General features: G+C 36.6%; 1 protein-coding gene across 4 annotated transcripts in view; it reads right to left on the bottom strand.

Moving 5' to 3' along the window:
- Positions 1-24,437, bottom strand: part of CREBRF (CREB3 regulatory factor) — a 54,758-nt gene that overhangs the window by 7,357 nt on the left and 22,964 nt on the right. For all 4 annotated transcript variants that reach the window (XM_026510983.4, XM_026510980.4, XM_044388580.3 and 1 more), the window contains 5 exons: positions 22,857-23,943; positions 16,702-16,896; positions 15,028-15,217; positions 13,516-13,589; positions 8,422-8,544 (listed from right to left, as the gene is read on the bottom strand). In XM_026510983.4, coding sequence (XP_026366768.1) covers positions 8,422-8,544; positions 13,516-13,589; positions 15,028-15,217; positions 16,702-16,896; positions 22,857-23,943 — 1,669 coding nt within the window. The remainder of the gene's footprint in view (positions 1-8,421; positions 8,545-13,515; positions 13,590-15,027; positions 15,218-16,701; positions 16,897-22,856; positions 23,944-24,437) is intronic.

Genomic DNA, 24,437 nt, shown 5'->3' with positions numbered 1-24,437 from the left:
ATCAAAATTAAATTTTAATTTAAAATGTTTTTAAAAGAGATACATCTAGTATAGGGTGATTCAGAAAGATTGAAAATTAAAGGGTAGGCAAAGGGATACTAAGCAAATATAAATAATAAGAAAGCTATATTCACGATTGCAATATCAGACAGATCTGAATTCAGAGAAAAAGTTATAAACAAGGCCAAAGAAGTATGCTTTGTGATGATAAAGATGATAATAAATAATGAAGATCTAGCAGTAAGGAATCCTATTCAAGCAAAACCACAGAAAATATGAGAAAACTGAAACACATTAGCAGGGACCTTTCTCAGTTTTACAGAGAGTAAATGGACACCTTTTACAAAAATAAAAAGGAAAAAAAGACCCAATTAAGATTACCTAATCAACATATAATGGAGTCTTAACATAAAACAGAAAATACATCTACTTTTCAAATGTCCACAGAACATTTAATTAGGTTGTAATAAACATAACAAATATAAATGAATGTAACCATGTTAGGTAGCTACAAAAATCTTAATAAATCACAAAAAAGAGAAGTTAATAACAAAACTAGAAAATAACTGGAAAATTTTAAATCTTCCTCAAACAACTCTTGGGCCACAGAGTAAATCAAACCTAACATTTCAAAGTATTCAGAAAACAAATAGGACACATTAGAATTTATGACATATAGCTAAGGCAGCTCTCAGAATTTCAAGGGTTTTTAATTATATTAATGAACAAGAAAGAATAAAAAAGAACTGAATTAAGCATCGACCTGAAGAAATTAGAAGAACTGACGAATTCAAGAGCTGGTTCTTTGGGGGGAAAGTAGAACCACATGTAATTAACCAATTCAAGCAGCGAAGGCAAACACAGTAGACATAAAGTAAGAAATGAAAATGAAGCACTAGCCACTGATACAGAGGCTATTAAAAAAACAAAGACAATTTTAATAAATCTGAGGGCATGGACGAAGTGGATAATTTTCTAGGAATATACAAATTATCAAACTGACTCCAGAAGAGCTTGTAATCTGACATACAAATTATCACAGAGGACATAGATAAAGTTTTCAAAGAGTTAATCACAAAAACACACTGGACCAGATAGTTTCAAAGAGTATTATTCTACCAAATATTTAAGAAAGTTAAACTCCAATTGCTTTAAAGTGGTCCAGAGGGGAATTCTGGAAAGACTGTTGTATGGTAGCATAGATTTTTAAACTCCTCAATGCCCCATATAAAAACAGAAAATAAACAGAAAAACCATAAACCCATGGAAAACATTAACAAGTGACAACATATCTCCACAAACCCCAAAATTCAAAAGGGTGGAAACAAATTACCGAAAGTTACAAGACCTGTATGGCATTAACATTACCAATATTTGTGCAGGATGAATCAAGGGGACTAACGGACCTGAGAACAAAAGAAGTTGAAAACAGCCAACACAGGTTACTCACTGGAAGCCACAGGAGACCAACATGAGAACAGCTGAAGCTATTAAAGACTGTCCAAATGAATGGAGTACAAGGTGAGTGTGAGAGGACAACAGTAAGATGCTGAGGGGCTAGAGCAGTCTAGCTGTGTGAACTAAAAACTGACCAACCAGGACTCCCTTGCAGGACAGGAGCCAGGATTGGTAAGAATCAAAATTGGGAAAGACAGGAACAACAGATATGAAATAAAAAGCTGGTCCAGATAAAATGGGAGAGGAGCACAGAACAAGGAATTTCAGAAAGCAGGCTACCACGTACACCTGCCCTGCCACAAGTTCCTCTTCTTGCCCTTGCTTGACTGTGGGCTAGTGACATACAAATGTACCAAAGAATTCCCCTCAAACCTGCTTTTGAACATCACTGCTACCTCCAATAAAAGCACTTGCCCACAGGTTCCTTTGTTTTTCTCCCACTAGCTCTGTCTGTCTCCTCCACTCCTGCTTTGTCGAACCCTCTCTCTTACTGCTCCCTCCATGTGGCTCCCTTCTAGCATGTGGGGACTTCATTTCTCTAGGGTAAACTTTCTTCCTGCTCCTCTCCTGTGTCCCCTTCTTAGGTTCGATTGAATGACCATCTCATAAACGAATATAAAACAGAGGACTCTAAAATTTGAAGTTAGGAAAGCAATCCCGAACTAAACTTTCTTTTCAAGGTTTAGAAAAAAGTTTTACATGTATTAAAGTCAAAAATCCCATAAAAAGTTATTGTAAGTGGGGCGCCTGGGTGGTTCAGTCAGTTAAGCATCTGCCTATGGCTCAGGTCATGATCTCAGGGTCCTGGGATCAAGCCTGCGTTGGGCTCCCTGCTCAGCAGGGAGTCTGCTTCTCCCTCTCCCTCTGTCCCCACCCCCTACTCATGTTCTCTCTCTCTCCCTTTCAAATGGATAAATAAAATCTTTTTTAAAAATGTTATTATAAGATAAAAAAGAAGAAGATTCCTACAAACAATGAAAGTGTGCCTGAAAGATATGACCATATCCCACTATTATTATCCCAAATGGTCACAACCCACTATTATTTCAGAATGAACTCAATGATTTTCAAAATGAACTAAAAGACAATAAAGAAAATGTAACATGAAAGAACAAAAATCAGAAATAGAAAAACTCAGAAAAGAATTGGGATAAAAAATTAATTCCTGGGGGCGCCTGGGTGGCACAGCGGTTGAGCGCCTGCCTTCGGCTCAGGGCGTGATCCCGGCGTTATGGGATCGAGCCCCACATCGGGCTCCTCTGCTGTGAGCCTGCTTCTTCCTCTCCCACTCCCCCTGCTTGTGTTCCCTCTCTCGCTGGCTATCTCTGTCAAATAAATAAATAAAAATAAAATCTTTAAAAAAAAAAAAAATTAATTCCTGAAATTAAGACAAAACTAAAAGAAAATGGCAACCTATGGAATGGAAGACAATATTTGCAAATATCTTACCAGATAAAGGGCTAGTATCCAAAATCTGTAAAGAACTTATCAAACTCAAAAACCAAAAAACAAATAATCCAGTCAAGAAATAGGCAGAAGACATGAAGAGACATTTCTCCAAGAAGAAATACAAATGGCTAACAGACACAGGACAAAATGCTCAACATCACTCGGCATCAGGGAAATACAAATCAAAACCACAATAAGATACTACCAACTTACACTGGTCAAAATGGCTAAAATGAACAACTCAGGAAACAACAGATGTTGCTGAAGGGGAACCCTCTTACAGTGTTGGTGGGAATGCAAAATGGTGCAGCCACTTTGGAAAACAGCATGGAAGTTCCTCAAAAAGTTAAAAATAGAACTACCCTATGATCCAGCAATTGCACTACTAGGTATTTATCCAAAGGATACACACACAGTGATTCCAAGGGGCACGTACACCCCAATGTTTATAGCACCCATGTCCACAATAGCCAAAATATGGAAAGAGCCCAGATGTCCATCAACAGATGAATAAAGAAGATGTGGTATGTATACACACACACATGTATGTATGTGTGTATATATATATATATACACACACACACACACACACACATATATATATATACATACACACACACACACACACACACACACACACAATGGACTATTACTCAGCCATCAAAAAGAATGAAATCTTGCCATTTGCAACAATGTGGAAGGAACTAGAGGGTATTATGCTAAGTGAAATAAGTCAGTCAGAGAAAGACAAATACCACATGATTTCACTCATATGTGGAATTTAAGAAACAAAATACATGAACATAGTGAAAGGGAAGGAAAAATAAAATAAGATGAAAATAGAGAGAGGCAAACCATAAGAGACACTGCACTCTAGGAAACAAAGTGAAGATTGCTGGAGGGGAGGTGGGTGGGGGGATGGGGTAATTGGATGATGGGCATTAAGGAGGACAACTGATGCATCAGTTGTATCACTAAATTCTATGTCTGAAACTAATAATACAGTAAATGTAAACTAAATTTAAATTTAGTTTACATTTAAATAATTTTACATTTAACTAAATTCTATGTCTGAAACTAATAATACAGTAAATGTAAACTAAATTTAAATTTAGTTTACATTTAAATAATTTTTTAAAAAGACAAAACCAAAAAAACCCCACAAGAGCAGCAAATAAACACGTTTTTAAGAGAAACAGGTGTAAAGGAGAAAGAGCTTTAAAATAAAAAAGAAATTAAGAGATTAAAAAATTGATCAAAAGTCAATTTACCTCAGAAAATACTAAATATAGGCAAAGAAGATCCACCCCACAAATAATAAGTCCCTGAACAACAACAACAACAACAACAAACAAAGCAAGGAGGGTGCCTGGGTGAGTCAGTGAGTTAAGCGTCTCTCGATCTCAGCTCAGGTCTTGATCAGGGTCATGAGTTCAAGCCCTGCACTGGAGACCACGCCCAGCTTAAAAAAACAAAACCAAAGCAAGGAAACAGGTCAAATACTAAAAAGATCTGAACTACATATTGAAAGAGCACAGTGCACACATGAGAATATCAACCTAAAACGACTAACCCCAAGACAAAGTCTAGCGAAATTACTGGGAATTAAAGAAAAAGAAAAAATCCTGTTGACATCTTGGCAAAAATAGCAAATGAGTTATAAGCAAAAAAAAGTTGGGCAACTATTAGCTTTCCCCCCCCCCCCAATTATCAGCTTTTTAATAGCAACATTTTAAGCCAAAAGAAAAACAGTAAAACAAATTTAAAATAAGGAAAGAAAATGTGAGTCAAGGATTTTGAATCTGCTAAAACTGACTTTTGGATGTAAAAAGAATATACAAACTTATCAATATACAAGGCCTTTATATTTAAAAATAAAAAGGTAAAAAGAATCTTTACTTGTAGTGTTAAGTTCCTCCCTCTACCTGATAAAGGAACTGAAAATGATTTTAAAGAACATGAAAGGAATGCACTGAACGAATACATAAAAATATTAAAAAAGCATCAATCCATTTGAAGAAAATGTCAAGCAAATTCACCAGGACTTCCTATTTGGGTACTGAATTAATCTACGTAGAGGTAAAAAGTAACTGGTGTTGGGGCGCCTGGGTGGCACAGCGGTTAAGCGTCTGCCTTCGGCTCAGGGCGTGATCCCGGCGTTATGGAATCGAGCCCCACATCAGGCTCCTCTGCTATGAGCCTGCTTCTTCCTCTCCCACTCCTCCTGCTTGTGTTCCCTCTCTCACTGGTTGTCTCTATCTCTGTCGAATAAATAAAATCTTTAAAAAAAAAAAAAAAAGTAACTGGTGTTTAGGAAAGTATTGATATTTAGGATCTACTCTTTCTTTGCCTAAGATTATTCTCCATATAAATATAGCTTTGTTCAAAATAGACTTTTGACCTTTCAGAGTGTTAATTTTTTGTATAAATATACTGTCCTTAGTTTTGTTTCATTTTATACGTACTCTATTTTGATATGTATTTACAACTCTACTTTTGCATTTTCAATTCATTCTACTATTCTATGAAGTTACCTGGTCACTATTTATAAGTCATTTTCCAAAGCTTAGCAAAAAGAATTAACTACTGATAAGAAATAATCACTGAAATGCCACACCATTTGGAATACTGAAACAGAAAAATTGTATCTATTTTGTTAGTCAATTATATCACAAAGAATCATCAAGTTAATACTATGTTGTAAACATGCAACTTAAGCATTTGACTAATTTTTTTTTTTTAAAGATTTTATTTATTTATGTGACAGACAGCCAGCGAGAGAGGGAACACAGCAGGGGAGTGGGAGAGGAAGAAGCAGGCTCCCAGCCCAGGAGCCCGATGTGGGACTCGATCCTGGAACGCCAGGATCACGCCCTGAGCCGAAGGCAGACGCTTAACGACTGCGCTACCCAGGTGCCCCGCATTTGACTAATTTTAACTGGCTTTGTCATGAACAAAATCTTCAATTTTCTAAAACATGAATGATGGCTTACAGGAACAAGGTGGAAATAAAACTCTTTTTAAAAAAATCTAAATGCTGGGACGCCTGGGTGGCTCAGTCGTTAAGCTTCTGCCTTCGGCTCAGGGTGTGATCAGAGTCCTGGGATCGAGCCCCACATCAAGCTCCCCCGCTGCGAGCCTGCTTCTTCCTCTCCCACTCCCCCTGCTTGTGTTCCCTCTCTCACGGGCTGTCTCTCTGTCAAATAAATAAATAAAATCTTAAAAAAAAAAAAGACAGGAAGGAACAAAGGGAACTTAAAAAAAAATCTAAATGCTGAAGATGTAATATGGTAACATCGACAACTAATACTTATTGAGTATTGCGAATTTATGTGATCAGCAGGGTGCTAAGTGCTTTATATGCACTCTTTCCATTTAATCCACCCACTGTCCGTATTTTACAGATGAATAAAATTAGGCTGAGGGAAGTGAAGTCATTTCCCTAGGGTCCTCACGTAGTAAGTGGCAGGGCCAGGAGTTAAATCTAAAACTGATTAAATGCTCTGATTTTAACCACTACAACAAACAAGCTTTTGTTTTTTGAAAATATGATTTTAATTTTTAGACCAGTGGTTACTGCTAGAGTCACAGAGAAACCTAGCCTTTTTTGGTAAAAAGATAGGAAACAAGGCATGCACATCTAAGGTACCTTAAAATAAAGAAATGTTTCAAGAATGAAGATAAATGCTCAAAAGTGTTAAATGTTACAAAGAATGTCAAGACAAAGAAATTCTCAAGTAAGCCTACTGGATGAAGTGATTAGCGGGCCACAGGTGAACTACTCAGGTCAAATTCTACAGAGATGGGTGTCAGATTATAGGGCTAAGTGACGGCATGTGGAGGTACTGTGAGCACTGGAACTCGAAGAACTTACTTCTATGCCTGGTTCGGCCATTTATTAACTGTAAGACATGGCAAGTTACTTTAATACCTTGCTGTGTTTCTAATTCCTCGTTTGTAAAAATCAGAATAATACCTCCTTCACAGAACTGTGAAAGTAGATGACTAACCAACCTTAACAGACAGATCCTGGATCACAGTAAATACCCAGTAAACGTTAGCTGTTTATCCCTTCCTAACACCTAAGGAATTCTTTCCGGGCTCTTGATCTCTCCTTTAAATCTTCTCCTTTGGCCTTCAAACATGAATGCTGTCATTCAAGAAACTCTATATGCATTGTTAATTTTATTAAAGATTCCAAATTATTCTTCAAAACACCAGAATACTTCACATTCAGTATGAACACAATGCTTACAAGAGAAACTAGTAATTGCAAAGGCATGTGAAACTTACTAATAAGTGCATGGAAGCATTCAATGTATATTTATTTTTTAATTAAAGAAAATGCAATCATTTTGGTACCTGTGAGAAGTATTTCTGTGTAAACAGAAATAAACTATTGCTCACTCTCCTCCATCTAAACATCCTGGTTTCTTCACAGCAATTGCCACCATTTGTAATTTTTTTTCCCGTTTATTCTTCGCCTTCCATTTTTAGACTACAAGCTTCCTAAGAGTAGTGACCAAATCTCTATTATTCATCCCTGTATCCCCCAACACCTGACATATAGTAGGCATTGAAGAAACTTTGATGAATGAATTTATAGTAACTGGAAGAAGAATTGTCTTAACGGAAACACAAAAAAATTCCAAGATATTTACAATTTTTAAAAAATAGAACAATTTATAGTGTTTGTTACTCTAAAATTCAGGTAAGTATCTAAATAATTATTAAAAAGTAAGCTCAATTCCTTTAAGTGACCTGATTCAATACAAAGTCAGTATCCTGGGAAAAATGAACTGGAAGAAAATTCTCAGGTAACTGAAGTTTGGCCACTCTACACAATGACTACATAAGAACCAGTTTTTAAAGACAGCCCTAGAATAAATATTGCTAAACAAAGAATATATAAAACAGCTGAGCTAATTTTATGATGCTTCAGGGTTTTCATAGATTGCACTATACTGCAATGTCCTTGGGATGCTACTCATCTGTAAGGTGATCTGCTCCTATGGCAGCTAAGCTCTTGCACCTCTAGAGTTCTCATGTTTGTATTAGCTACCTCTCCCCTCCCTGTCAGGTAATGCTCTGCCTCTGTTCCTCCTCATGTTATATAATCTGTTCAGGGAAAAAAACCCAGATAATTAAGTTTATTAGAATCCTGTGAACTGTATTACTGAGTATAACATATAGGTAAGAACCTCAACCAAAGTATAAATTGTAGGCTTGACAGCTCAGGGATCTTTATTTTTCCCATAAAAGATTAAAGTTGCTAGAAGTTCACCTATCCTAAGTGTTAAAACAGTTCAGTGATGAAGTCTAAATAACGTATTGTGGTAACTAGCAGTACATGTTTATGAATGCAAAATCTCAAAAGGACAAAACAACTTGTAAAGAAAAGTAACTACAATAAGAATATTTGAGTTTTTCCTTAAAAGAATGTTTAGTATCTCTTTAAATCATATATCTTACACTACATGTTACTGTTACAAATTTATCCAATATTCTTCTTACCAAGAGTATCTTTAATGAGCATTTCAAGCTTCTGCCCCATGTTGGGTCCTCTCTCCTCTCTTGGATTCTGTACTCGGTTTACAATCTCTTGCTTGATGGAGTTGATTACAAACAATAAATTATCTGGAAGACAGAACAAGACACTTGGAACATGTCACTAACATGGAAGAATTTGCTTCTTACTGTGTAATAACAGTTACTCAGTTAAAAAATGGAGAATTTGTAAGAAAATATAAAGTAGTGATGGTTATAAGCTTTTTTTAAAATTTGATTAGCCAACATATAGTATATCATTAGTTTCAGATGTTGAGTTTGGTTATAAGCTTTTTTTATCCAAAGAAACTAATTTCAAATGATGTGTCGGTTTTGATGACACACTGTAGACACGTTATCAATGTCTACTATGCTGTAAGCAACTTGACTTAATTGTCTTCATGGCTTTAAGACCTATGATAGTGCCTGTATATTGAATCATAGGATCTTAATAAATGTTTATTAAATAAATCAAATGAAGTCCTTCAAGTCCTCCAAAGACAAAACTTTAAAAACTATCCCCAGTTTAAGAGAGTCAACCAAAAGTAAATAGAAGGAGGTAAATAATAAAGAGCAGAAATCAGTAAAACAGCAGAAACATAATACAGAGAAAGTTAACAAAGCTGAAAGTGGTTCCTTAAAAAGAAAACAAAATTGATATCCACTCCCACCCCCATCCGTAGCTAAACAGATCGATCACCTATATCTGGAATGAAAAGGGGGTTATCACTTAAGAATCTAGAGCTATTGAAAGGATAATAAGAAAATGCTACGCCAACAAATTCAACAACTTGATAAAAATGGTCACATTTCTTGAAAATGTAACTTAAAAAAATTGACACAAGAAGAAATGAAAAATCTGAACAGCTTATTTCAAGTAAAGGAATTAATTTATCCAAAAATATTCCCAAAGGAAAACCCAAAGGGTTTTAATGGAAAAGTGTATCAAATATACAATGAAGAAATAAAATTGATCTTATTAAACTTTTCAAAAAAGATGATGATCATGGCACAATTCACTCTATAAGGCCAAAATAGCCCAAATACCAAAACCTGACAAAGACATTACAAAAAAAGAAAAACACAGACCAATATCCCTCTTGAATATAGACACACAAATCCTTAACAAAATATTAACAAAAGAATCCAACTTAAAGTTTTAGAATCTTACAGAATATTTGCAATAGACTCTAAAATAAAAAGGACAATATATCACAACCAATAGAGCTTATTCCAAGAATACAATGTTGGTTTAATATTCAAAAATCAGTTAATGTAACTTACCATATTAAGAGGTAAGTATGTAATATATTACCAGAATAAAGGAGAACAATATGATTGCTCCAACAGATGAAAAGACCGTATGACAATATTCAACACCCATTCATGATAAATGAAACTAGAAAAAAAAGAGAACTTGAAGTGATAGAGGGCATCTCATCTTACAAAAAAGCCTACTGCCAACATCATACTTTAAGGTGAAAGGCTCCCCACCCCCGAGATTGATTTTTTTTTTTTTTTGCCTTATTGCAATATCTAGGACATTGGACAGACATGGTGATTGCCTTGTTTGCAGAGGCATAAATATAAAAAAAAAAGAAATAAAGCCATCCCTATTTGCAGATGATGATTGCTTAAATAGAAAATCATAGGGCATCTACACACCTACCACTGGAACTAAAAAACAAATTTAGCAAGATAATGAGATACAAGAATAATATGCAAAAACCCATTTTATATATTAGCAGCAAAGTTAAAAAATAAAATTTCAAAAATGATTCCATTAACAGAGCGCCAAAAAATATAAAATACCCAGTAATAGATCTAACAAAGATGTTAAGCATTCTACACTGAAAACTATAAACAAGGCACAAATTAAAGGAGACTTAACAAATGGAAAGAGATACTAAGTTCATGGATTAAAGACTCCATTTTGTTAAAATGGTAATATTTCTCCAAATTAATCTACAGATTGAAAGCAGTCCTAATCAAAATTTTGGTAAGCTTTTTTGTAAAAAGTGATTCCAAAATTTTTATGGTCATGTAAATGACCTAGAATAGCCAATGCAACTTTGAAAAAACAAAACTGTAGGATTAAAAAAGAACTACACTTACCTGACTTAAGATTTACTATAGAACTACAGTAATCAAAATAGTTTGTATCTGCATAAAGGTAGACAAATGATCAATGAACAGAAGAGAGAGTCCAAAAGTAGACTCATACGTATAGGGTCAACTGATTTGACAAAGGTGAGAAAACAACTAAACAGGAAAAGGAAATTCTTTGATCAACTGGGTACTCATATGGAAAAAAACAAACATCAACTCTCACCCCACACCATTAATAAAAATTAACCTAAAACGGATCATAAACTTAAATGCAAAACCTAAAACTATATGAATTCTAGGAGAAAACATACAAGAAAATGTTTGCATTTTGGAGTCGGCAAAGTTTTTAAGAACACTAAAAATATGAAATATAAAAAGAAAAACTGGCAAATTGGAGTTCATCAAAATTAAAAATGTTTGCTCTTTGGTAGCTCTTGGGGTTACCCCAGTTTTCCATAACTTGGTTCATTTTCCAACTGGGGATGTCTAAGGGACGTCCCTTCTCAGTGTGGTCTTTTATATTTACTTAGGCACTTGAGCTTTAGCAGAAATGATGATGAATTCATTAACTCCTGTGTTTACATACTGTTTGCTAACCCTTCTCCCTCTAACTGCCAAGTAAGTTCCACTGTAACATCTTAAATGGTATAAATTGTTTAATTCTAAAATAAAGGAGTTAGGCAGGGTATTGTGCTGTGCTTAATTCTATGTAGTACAAAACATATAATGCAGAATAACTAAGATCTTCAGAATATAAATAAGTAAACAAAAAGAATAAGGATAACGGAGTAAATGTTTCATAAAGTTTATTTCAAGATTCTTCCTGTTTCAATTTTTTAATGCTACAATATCCCTCTCCTTGTATGAAATTACAGTAGTTGTAGATGACGTTCTTCTTAAAGTCTTCACCTGGCAAAATATAAAGTTGGCAACCCTATAGTTCCCAAATCCCAAATTCTTTTTCAAATGTCACTGACTTGTGAATTACAAATCACAGAAACTATTGGGTTAATAGGTGGGCAGTGTATAGTAAGCGTTCCACAAAACAATAACAGACCAACTGACAGGTATTTCGAGGAATTGAGGGCACCATTCTCTTGAGAGATGTACCAGAAACTCCAGGAAGAATTTTCAAACTACATGTGGCAAACTGCATGAGAGCATCTCATGGGTTCTGAAATGACTTCTAAACAAATAGTTAAGGCTGGCTGTTCTTTCCCAGAAACTGGGGAAGAGGAGCTAGTAAAACAGAAGTGAAGACAAATAAATGAATGAGAAGATCCTCTTCCTTCATGCTAACTGAGAAGAAAATGGTACCTTTTTAAAGATGGGCCTTTTCCTACATGAAAATATAAGATGCTTTAAATCAGCTTTAGAAACAAGAAAAATTTAAGACAGCTATCATAACTCAATTTGAGATAGAACAACACATCCAGAAACACACATATTCCTGGCCCTTACCAACTCCCCAGGTGTTCCCTACCCCAGAATATATTTACGTCACAGACCAAAGCATGTGTGTGTGTGGGGGTGCATTAGCATATATACAAATGCAAAAATATCTGGCTATACATAATTATGGATATACATATATACATAATTATGGATAAATACATTAACTGAACAACACACAGATAGATGCCTACAACTGTCCAAGGAAACACAGACCCAGAAGGCTCCCAATGGCCAACCACATCTCCCTGCAGCCTAAGTTATCTGGTTCTAAAATGGAATAAGAATGCCTAGGATATTGTAATCATTATGTGTATATATACTCACAGAGCTCAAGGTCAGAATGCTTCAACAGCAAGAAAGAATAATAGGAAAATGGGTAGAGTTCCTTTTCAACAAACCAACTATTGTTTTACCTAATTCATTTACCTGATGAGAATTCCTGAGTGACCATTAATATATAAAACCATCAGCTCATTTCACAAGTTGTAAACTTCACAATAGGAAATCCTCTTTCTGTCCTCATAAATGGAAACAAGATAATCAAGACAAAGAATTAAGAAAACTACACAAAGTTTACTGAGCACCTATGTGCCAAATGTCATGTTGGACTTCAGAAAATCTCTGAAAACAAATAATAACTGATCATTTTGCCACTCATCCACTTTCAGATACAACTTATTCCTATAAGCTATACAGTGAAGAAGACAATTATGATACCAGGCTTACGGAACAGTAAGACAGCAAGGAGGAAAGGAAAGGTGATTCTTATTACAGAAGATCAAAACCAGAGCTTTCCAAACCTCTAGTGTGCTGTAAAAGGGTTGCAGGTGTTTAACACACAAAATCCTTTCAGTCCATAAGGGCCTCTGCTCCCATGAGCAGCCTACTCTGATAAATTCCAGGATGCCTTAGAGATGGTAATTTTTACATGTGCCATGCTGTGAAAGAGTGGGAGGTACAGATCTAAACCAACAATTCCCAAATAAGTGCTAAGATAGTTGCCTAGGAGTAATATGGGGTAGTGTTAAAAATGTGGACTGTTGAGTTCTACTTGCACAAATTCCAATTCATGGGATCTGGGGAGAAGCCCAGAAATCTGTACTTTTAACATGTACACAGATAATTCTAATGAGCAGTCAAATTTGTAAAATACAGACCTAAATTATCCACTCAGAGATTAAAATAAACACTAGTCACTAAAACTGGCTAACACGGCAACACAATTGTAAAATGAAGTAGGAGTTTACTGTGGTCACAAGTAGACAAGCTCTTTAGGGTAGAGAGGAGATTTGGCACAGGGAGCCACAGATACAAACAATCACTAAAAGAACATGAAGGAATAAGAATGAGTACGTAGCTTACTGAATGAACGAACAAAAAGGAGGCTGGCCTAAAACTTGGCAAGATACAGGGAAAGCAAATAACAAAACCAAAGAAAAAGAGAGTGGTCGGCAAAGTAATAGGAGATTAATCAAATTCTTAAAAGTTTAGGTTTACCATATTCTGTGTTGAGGCCCCATAATTTCACTTTATTAGCTTCATACTGGGCTTTTTTCTTTAATCGACAAGCCCTGTGAAAGGAAGGAGCAATTAGTTCACTTCTTTTTTTAAGTGAACATTCAGAATATACTTCTTCTTGCTGCTGTCAAACATATTCTAATAGCAACCAAAAATCACTGCCCATTGATGTTTATATCAAGGAACTCAGTTTCCAAAAAATATGCAATATATCATTAATCCAAACTGATTTTAAAAAATTTTAGCATACATCCAAAAATAAAATTATGACGAATACACTAAAATAAACAAAAACTGATAATACCAAGAAAATGTAAAGTAAGTAGAAACATCATATGTTGCTAATTGGGATATAAAATACTACATATTGCTACTCTGAAAAACAGTAATTTTTTAAAAAATTTATTATTTCAGAAATAGCTACTTTGGCAATTTCTTATAAAGTTAAACATATACTCCTGGGTATTTACCTAAGAGAAATGCAAACTTATGTTCAAGCAAACACCTATAAGTGAATGTTTATGATGGCTTTATTCATAATTGGCAAAAAGTGGAAGCAGTCCCAATGTCCTTCAATTGGGAATGGATAAAGTGTAGTATATCCCACAAAGGAATACTATTCAGCAATAAAAAGGAACAAACTATTACCCCACTCAACAACATGGATCAACATGAATCTCAAATAAACCATGTTAAACCAAAGAAGCCAGACTCAAAAGGCTACATATATTATGATTCCACCTATATGACATTCTAGAAAAGGCAAAACTGTGGGGACAGGAAACAGATCAGTGGTTGGTGGGTGGAAGAAGGGGTTCCCTTTACAAGGAGGCATGAGGAAATTTTTTAAATGAATGATGGAAAATATTATCTTGATTGTGGTGGTGTTTATATGATTGGATACCTTTATCAAAACCCATAAAAGTGTACTGCAGAGGGGCCTGGGTGGCTCAGTTGGTTAAGCAACAGACTCTTGGTTTTGGCTTAGGTCGTGATTTCAGGGTTGTGAGATCGGGCTCCACATCAAGCTCCAATGCTCAACTCGGAGTCTGCTTGGGATTCTCTCTCTCCCTCTCCCTCTGCCCCACCCCCTGCTTGCATGCGCTCGCTCTCTTTCTCTCTTTCAAAACCCCATAAAAGTTTACATTAAAAGGTATACATTTTACCTCAAGTAAATCATACCCCAATAAAAAACCACAAAACAAAGAAAAAATAAAACTATGATAAATTTTTTTCATTTTTATAATATAATCCACTTGAGTCCATTCACCTCTCCCCTGTAAAAGCATAACACCATCTTTTGGTATTATGAAGCATAAGGCATAAATACCATCTTTTATTTTCAAAGGAAAAATTAAAATACTCTCATTATAATATTTATAAAAGTGTATTTCTGAATAAATGGTGATGGTCATCTCTAAAAGCTCACTGAAAGTCTAAAACCTCACCACCTAGACTTTATTTACACCGGTGAACATGATTATCATTTACCTGGAAGCCAGCTTATTTTTTTCCTTCCTTGACCTTGGCCGGGCTGTTAAGGGAAGCTCACTGACTGGAGTCAGATCACTAATCACCTTATTCAGCTTCCGTAGTTCATTGCCTATCTGGAGTAGTTTTTTAGGATTTGGAGTCAGGTCTTCTACGTCAGTTCTCCGTGACTTCTTTACTGCGTATTTTCCTACAGATGGTTTAAAAGTTTAAGTTAGATCACTTTAATTCACCAAAGATACATTCTACAGCCATATTTTAAAACCACATTTCTCCCTCCCCTCTTTTTTCTTTTTTAGAAGTCTTGGCATGTTTCAGAAGTCTCAGCACGATATGCTCAAAGGGCTAGCCTCCTCTCCTTCCCACTGTGTGCCTGCAAGAAATTGGGGAAATATGGCACAGCTCCAGTCTTTGCCAAATCCTTCTCCACCTTAAAGTTTCTAACCCTGGTATGACAGAATCTTAATTATATGCATGTTGCTAATAAGCATCGCAAACCTCAGGACTGGAGTGGAGGTTCACTGCATCTAAAAATCAGGGCTAGGGTAGAGTATACACCCAGAAAAGAAACAAGAGATTTTACTTAAACCAAGATGTTTTGATGCTATGACTGAAAATTTCACAGACATATGCTTTGGTGCTGGACTCAAAAGGCCAACAAATAAGGACTGCCTTTTTTGAAAGCTCTTCTTTGGTTAGTTTGATAAATAACATTACAGAAGACTCGGGGATCTTGCTGTAACACTGCAGGGAAGTGGGATGGACAGATCCTCTGAACTACAATATACCAAACAACTCTCCTAGTACTCACCATGTGCTACCTAAAGCTATTTATTGGACCTGTCTTTTCATTTCTCGGAGAAAACTGATCTGAAGGCAAAAACTAGGTCTATTCACTAAGAAACAGTAGAGTACAGACTGAGTGCCAGTGGAAAGGGAAAATGAGGCACAAATATACTTCTGATATAATTCCTGTGTCAAAACAAAATTGCTTAGCAACTTACATCTGTAGCATGAGAGATTACTAAAACTGTTCATTTAGTGCCAAACTTACTAGCGCCCTCCCCCTTTTCAGTACAGATTTTGGATCATACAAAATAAAAGAAGAAATTCTACTTAATTACATCTATCTAGGTTCACAATTGTAAACTTCGTCTGCCTAAGATTATAAGCTTCTCCCGACTCCTACCATTCAACTCTTCTCTCTCCATTTCTTTTCTCTACAATTATTCCCTTTCCTCTCCCTCCTCTTTTCTTCCCACCACCATTTGATTCCAATCTCTCTACATTTCAGCCTGGAGACTGGACAAGAATGGAAGAGAAAGATGCTGGACCCATTCCCTTTCTCCTCAACCCTTCTGGTTTATCATAACTGTGGCAGGTCAGGAATCAATCAACAGTCTCCTGGTCATTTCCTGGGTAGCATAAGTAGAATAGGAAGTGACCAGAAATCGTTTCTGCATAGAGCTTCCTCCCTATTTAAGGGATGGCTCTCACCACTGGTAAATGCTATTTGTGAGTATCTCTGCAGTGATAGCAAATATAGCAGCTCTATTGTTCCCCTCTCCACTTTTCAAGGGTGACTGCTGAATATGTAGATACACTGAGTAAACATTATGGTTTATGATCTCTATTTAAAGTGACACGAAATGTCTGACCACAATTCCCTCTTACCATGATGTAAGCCATTTTTCTGATACATGTTACTTGGCAAAGTGTCTCGGTTCCATTCAGATGGCCTTAGCATCCTCTCTTGCTGTGATGGGGTGAGCTGTTCACTGTACTCCCAGAAGTACCTTCTTTTACCTCTCTTCCGAGAGGATACTGAAGTCATCTCCTTCAAGTCTTCCACAGAATCATTTTCATAGCCTTTAAAAAAAAAAAAAAAAGGAAAGCCCCCCCGTCCCCAATTTCTTAAGTTCCATAAATTTCAATAAAGCAATGAGGGCAAATAAAAAGATCTCTTCTATTTGTCGCTTCATATATTTCCTTTGATCTAAAATATCACTGGCATGTCAAAAATAACAGACCAGGTCTACAATATGATTTTTAATATGGAGATCTCTAAATCATAAAATATTCAGAGATTAATAAACATAGATAACTTTACCGTTTATCCTCCTTATAGTTCTCTTTGGTTCATATAAGTTAGTGTATGACATCTTTTTTTGTATCTTCACATAGGCACTCATTGAGAGTAATGAAATATAGCTCCAGGAATGTCAAATGTACCATTAGAAATCATGGTACTAAGACTCTACACTGTGATTTGAATTCCTTCCTCCTAAAATTTATGCATCCAAAACATACCCAGACAGACAGGTGTGTGCATTTCTATGATGGTATCCTACCAGACAGAATTTTGTGAGGCAGTAGTGGTTTTCTGCCTACCTCCCACCCTACCCCTTCTGTAAAAGTACAAAAATGAGAGTTCTCACGTAGGCTCTCAAATAAAAACGTATATGCCTAGTCTAATATTTTACTAGAAGCAATTCGCATTTACTTCACTTTTTTAAGAACTTATTTTCCTTACTTATGGGGAGTTTCAGAAAATACTTAATTCTGAGCTACTAGAACTGTTGGTCAGACCTCATGCAGGATGACCTACAAATCTAAAATACCCTCAGGGAATGCCCATCTTAGTGTACTCCACATCATTACAGCTAAGGACATGGGGGAGTGGAGATGGGCTCCACACTAAGGTGGTCAGGAACACTTGGGCAGCACTGGCCAAGCAAAATGACCACTTTGGGACACCTGGGTGGCTCAGTCGTTAAGTGTCTGCCTTCGGCTCAGGTCATGATCTCAGGGCTCTGGGATGGAGCCCCACATCAAGTCCCACATCGAGCAGGGAGCCTGCTTCTCCCTCTCCCTCTGCCTGCTGCTCCCCCTGCTTGTGCACTCTCTCTGTCAAATAAATAAATAAAATATTTTAAAAATAATAAAGAAACACAAGGGAAATTTAGGGGGTGATCAAATTCTTCTGTATCTTGATGGTGGCAGTGGTTACCAGCACTACATGCACTTGTCAAAACTCACAGAAGTGTACCCTTAAAGAAGGGTGAATTTCCTACTTAACACTTGTTATACTTCAATAAACATGACCTTTTAAAAGAGAATCAATTTGGAGACCAGAATGATTTCAGGGCAACAAGAGAAGCTTCTGTAGCTTTGCTGGTATTACCAGCATTAAAGTGCACATGTGGTAGTTTAAAACAATATGACAAGGAGTGTGACAGTGAACTTTAGTTTCTTCTTAAGAAATGATGCACACGTTGAGTCACACAATCATTTCTAGAAGTCTGTTTTTTAAAAATTGTGTTAGATGCATAAAGCAATAATGACTTTGGCCTATTTACTTGTGCCAATGTGACACTTCAAATTAAGGATTTCATCTTGTTCCAGTGATCAATCTAGCTTTGGGAAAGATGCAAGGGCCACACAGTGCCACCAGAAATGGTGTTTTCGAAACATCTGGCTCCACCAGGCCAAGAAAAACTTACTGGCTCGAAGTAACTACTGGCTCACAGAGATTAACCTAGTATGGCTCGGAACACCCCAACACAGGCAGATGGACCAACAAAAACACTCCCAACCTCCTACCAATGTCAAGAACTGGTATTCCACAAACAAAACAAAACAACCGAAACCGAAACCGAAACAGACTCACAAATACAAGAAACAAACCAGATACAAGATACAGAGGGGGAAATAGGTACGGGGGATTAAGAGGTATAAATTTCCAGTTATAAAATAATTAAGTTGTGGGATATAAAGTACAACTTAGGGAATAATCAATAATATTGTAATAATTTTATATGGTGACAGATGGTAACCAGACTTAATGTGGGGATCATTTTGTAATGTATATAAATACTCAATTACTATATTACACACTGAAACTAATATATCAACTCTACTTAAAACTAAATACAAATTTAAAAAATAAGTCAAAAAGAAAAAACCCAACCCTTTGTATGGTGGCAGACAGTAACTAAACTTATTATGGGGATCATGGTGTAATGTATAAAAACATGGAATCATTATGATGCACACCTGAAACTAAGAGGACCTTGTATGTCAGCTACACTTCAATAAAAAAATAAAAGAAATAGTGTTCCATATTTAAATCTACCCTAGCCCAAAGCATAAAGGAAACTTTTTCATATACAGCTTCCTCAGGCATCCCACCCCTCTGTCAATTTACTTGATACTCTCCCCTACTTAGCAACTCTCCTCAGGTGGCCTGGATTTCTGGCAAAACACTGTCCTTCTCATTTAATGTACTTACATATTTCACTTACAGGTATTTCATTTGAGACTTCGAAGAGCCCAGTAAAAAAGATGTTATTAACCCCATTTACAAAAGAAACATGCTCATGGAGGCTTTAAGTGATTTGGCAGAGCTGGAACGGACTCAAATCCTATGACTCAAGGAGTCTAGCTTCTCTTAGGCTTCTCACTTTTCCTGTACCCACCTAGTTAAATGGTCTAAATGGATTTTTCTTTACATATATCCCAGTTTATATTGAAAGAATAATGAAGATTTTGATTTCTTCCATCCCACTCAAATTAGTTACCAGCTTTATTTATTTATGTATGTTCAGCCTTTTCCAAAAAAGCATTCAAGGGCCAGCAGTTCTCTGTGACCTAGCATTTTAACACTTTCTAATAACATATACCATAAATTCACCATAACACACAGAGTCATACACACACAACAGGTCTCTTAAAGATGGTTACTTTTTAATACAGAGACCGCCATGAGCATGTAGAATGCAGAAAAATTATATTCCCAGATCACTGGTCTAGCATTTAAGGTTATTAAATATCTCTCAAAGTATGTTCTAAGGAACATTATTATCATAAGATACGCCTTCACCCCCACGTGAGTTCTGCGATCAAATAAGGTTTAAGAAACTCACATCCTGCATCTTTCTCTTGCCAAGTCACACTACACACAAGCAGATTAAAAGATGAAGAAATCGTAACAGTAAAAAAACCCACTCAACTCTAAGCTCCATCAAGACAGGGATCATGTCTGTTTTGTTCATCTCTGGATAGGCAATATCTAATACACACAGTGCCTAAAACAAAAGTAGGCACTCAAAAATTTTTCTCTTTTAACAAATCCATTATTTGTTTAATACATTTCCCATGAAGCCTTTTCCCTTTTCTTTTCATTTGCTGGACCACCATACTGATCTAATTCATTCCTTCCTGACATGATTATCAAATGGAAGTCAAAAAGGCCACATTTATTATGTAAAATTCTAATCACACATCTTTGGTTAGTGCAGACTACTGGTAAAGTCAATCGTGAAAATGTTTAGTAGGGATTACAAAATACACTTTCATTCTGGGGGCCCAATTCTTAGTATTACAACCATGTAATCCCAATGACCCCGAACAGTCATAGCCTGTCCACAGAATAGGCTCTATTAAAACTTGGGAGCAAGGCCAGAGTAGGGACTGAAACTCCATTTTACACCTTTCCTGGAGCTTTGTAGGCTCAGGCACTGTTGTAGCTAACTGCCAAGAAACAGCATCAAGGGAGCTAGTCGTCACAAAAGGGCCTTTGTAAACTGCTGCAAATTAAACCAATCAACCCACTCTAAAACTAGCACTCTGAAGAAACTATAACTATCCCCACTTTTCTGCTTCAAAGAATTTCTTCCTGCTTCTCACCAATAATTCACTTTTGCATTCCTGAAGTCACTTGTTTAGCTCTTTCTTCCAAGAAAACGGGAAATTTTCATTAGCAAATGTGAATAAAGCCCAAATAATACCACGAAATTGTGTTGATTTTGTGGTTAAATCATGTCATTCATTAACATTAGTGAGAACTGTCCAAGTAATACTAACCAAAGAGGCTTTACTTCAAGTCAACTGGAAGTGAGCGAATTAAATGCCATCCAAACATTTAGCATTGTTAAACATAGCCAACAGGAGAGTTTTACGCAGCCAATGCATCTCTGTTTCAAAGCAGTGTTGGTTAACACCAACAAGCTCACAAATCAGGCTTCTTCTATAGGAGACAAGGCAAGGGAATGTGGCATGCATGACAGGACAACACCAACTACAACACTGGCCCTCCCGGGACGCCCCCATGAGAGTCAAACAGTTGACAAAATGGAAATGAGGGTCAACTTACTAAGTGCTCTCTCTTCACAGACCTAGTCATCTCTCAACACATTTATCCAGGTAAAAACACATTAAAAGATAAAGGATGAATTTAAAATGCAGTTGAAAGCCAAAGACAAGCAAAACTACAGCCAGAAGTGGGGTGACACCGGGATTTACTGACTCCCTCTGATTTACATGTTCCTTTAAGCACCTACTGGGGAAAGCATCTCTTTCTCCACACTTTCCATTTCCCTTAGTTATTACCCATCTTCCCTTTGTCTCACCCTTCCCCTAACCTCTTCCCCTGATCCTAAATATGGAACTCAAAGCAATAGGGCTGATCAGTCAGACCTTGAAGACTACTCGTAGATGGCACTCTGGTCTTCCCATGGAGGGAGCTATATAACTTACCACTAGCCGCAAAGACAACTTTCCCTGAAACATCTCAAAGCAGATTTTTAAAAGATTCTTTAAAAAGTAATCTCTAAACCCAACATGAGGCTCGAACTCACAACCTCAAAGATCAAGAATCGCATGCTCTACTGGCTGAGCCAGCCAAGTGCCCCTCAAAGCAAATTTTATTAATTTGCTGAGAGGTAAATTTTCCTAAGTAGAAAAAATAATTGTTCTATCTAGACTATGCAGAGTTCTAAAGTAAACCAAAAAAAGGCATAAGCCCTTTTTCTCCAGATTAAAGTACTTTCCCTTACTTGAAACTCCACCGGAGTCAAACAACTTGGTTGTATCAAATACACAAATCTAAGCATTTGTGTAATAGAAAGATTTCACTAAAGCAAAGTCTTTCAGCAATAATAGTGCTTCACCAGCTACAATATATCTACTATGGCTTAAAAACCTTTCTGAAAATTAAATACCAATCTTTATACTGCCAAAAATTCCAGCAATTGTAACAAAAGGGCTCTCTTTGACAATTTCTAAGGTTTTAAAAATAACTTAGTTTTTTTAATGTACAAGTTACAGCATCAACATTATTTTTGAAGAAAATAACTTTTGCTTAAATTTGATGATCTTCACTTCTTTGTGCATTTTAAACTGTGTGCCACTTGGCAATACCATTTTCATAAATACTGCACAAGCCAACAGTGGCAACAGCCCAAGCATGTAAATGCTGAATGAAGTGAACCAGTTCCCACAGGTTTCATTTTCTTTCTCCCTTTTATTTACATGTGCTATATATAAATAAAGCAGAGTATCCTTCATGCTCATTAAATTACAGAATGAAATGTGAATGAAAGATGGGGCACACACAAAGAAAAAGCTCTTTTTTACATTATTCATTAAGTAGGCCTTGTTGGTTATAAGCATGAGTCATATAAACCATCATCACTTGGTTTACCACTGTGGGCACTCCTAACTTGCCTCAACTATAATAGAGGGACATGTATATAAATAGGAATATTTTTAAATCAATCCATTCTTGGCATCTTTGTACAGCTGCTCAAGAGAGTAACAAATTAGGTCCCTTAACATAAGATAAATTAAGAAGAAGTCCTCAAAGAATCAGCCTATGAATCACTATATGGGCAAAAGTGATTATTTTAGAACTGCTTAAATAGAAAAAAGCAATTACATATCTGAGCCAAGCTATTAAGTCATTTAATCCCCAAACTAAGACAAAGAAAACATTCATATCTCAAGATAGGAGAAAGGTCAGTTTGGTAAGCCTCCAACCATTACCATACCTGGCTCAGAGAAAGTGTCACTAATATCATCATCTTTGTCATCTTCATAATCCTCTTCCTCCTCTTCCTCCTCCTCATTTTCAGACAGTTCGTGCTCGCTACCAAATCCTTCATCATGGTCCTCATCATCAACATCCTCCTCGTCTTCCTCATCTTCTTCAGGACTGCATTTGGTTGGCTGTTCACCCAAGTTGTCAGAGACAAAAAGGGAGTAATTGTGCTCTTCTTTTTTCTGGGATGAATCTGAGACCAATGTGCTGGCAGAAAGGCTGCTACTCTCTCCTGCTGCAATTGACCCAGGACCCTCCTGGGACAGGGGACTGAGTAATAGTTCCTGGGTTTCTTTAAAAGGCAAAGCTGGAGTGGCATGACCCTGAAGAGGCTCCACCCCTTTTTTCTCAGGTCTCTTTGCTACTGCCCCACAGTAGCAGGTATTCTCCTTTGCTGCATCTGCGTGAATCTGGCTCAACAAGGGCCGGCTCTGCTGCGCTGGGTTGATCTTTACCTTTGCCTTTTTTACATAGTCTTTACATTCAACATGAAAGTTCACCTTTTCATTATGATACATGTTGGTCTTCACCATGATCTGTGTGCTTGAAGTGGGTTTACTTGCTTTTTGGACACAGTCTGACAGAGGGACCTCAGCCTGAAGAGTTTTAGAAGAACACACAGGGGCAGCTGCTCTGCTTGAGATCTTTTTACTAGGGAATGAAGAGGGCAAGGGATTTTGTTTGACACTGAAAAGTGAATCAGGGTAATAAAGGGAATCGGAAACAGACTGAGAGTCCTCACTATTAAGCTGCGCCAGAGTTGGAGTTTTACTTATGACCTCTTCATCTTGGTAAGGGCTAGAAAAGTCATCAAGACCCAAGTAATCCACTTCTTTTGTTCCCCAGATGTCACAGCTGGTTAGTTTGGTATACTTTGTTAAGTCTTCACAGTATGTATCCCACTGTTCCCAGTTTGAGGTTAAAGCACCCTCATTATCCAGGACATCTGTGAAAGACTCCAGATTTTCAATGTCTTTGCAGTCCTCCAAAGAAAGGAAGTTGTCTCTAGGATTCTGTTGATAGTTCATCTCTCTATCCTGAGAAAAGTTAAAAAAAAAAAACAAAAACCACACACTATATTTTAGGAAAGAAATATTCACCTCTATCCTCACATCCATGTACCAAATTGATAAATCAGTACTTGACCTCTGGTTTGTTTTATTTTAAGATAAAGGCTATTTACATGTCACTTTACCAGTCCCTATAATATCATTTCCTTGGGCAAGGAAAAAAAGGGGAACATATGCCCCTTGAGAGGCCAAGGTATGGTCTAAATATCAAGGGCTCTTAAACTTTACTATAAACAGTCTTCCTGAAAAAGGTTTACGTTTCCTGATCTTTGACTTAGAAGGATTTGGGGATCTCCTTTAAAACAAGCTTCAGTTACAAAGCAAATAATGAAGACCTTACCTTCATCACAGAAGACTGTCTTCTTAAGTGAGAACTTAAACACAGAGGCAAAGTGCAAACCAAAAAAGAGTTGAAATTCCACCACAGAAGGATAAGATCTTTGGTAAGACCTTGTTAACAA

This window comes from Ursus arctos, unplaced genomic scaffold (assembly GCF_023065955.2).
Source record: "Ursus arctos isolate Adak ecotype North America unplaced genomic scaffold, UrsArc2.0 scaffold_15, whole genome shotgun sequence".
In the NCBI taxonomy this organism is placed as follows: domain Eukaryota; kingdom Metazoa; phylum Chordata; class Mammalia; order Carnivora; family Ursidae; genus Ursus; species Ursus arctos.
Note: the sequence above shows the minus strand (reverse complement) of the source record. Positions and strands in the feature narration are given on the sequence as shown.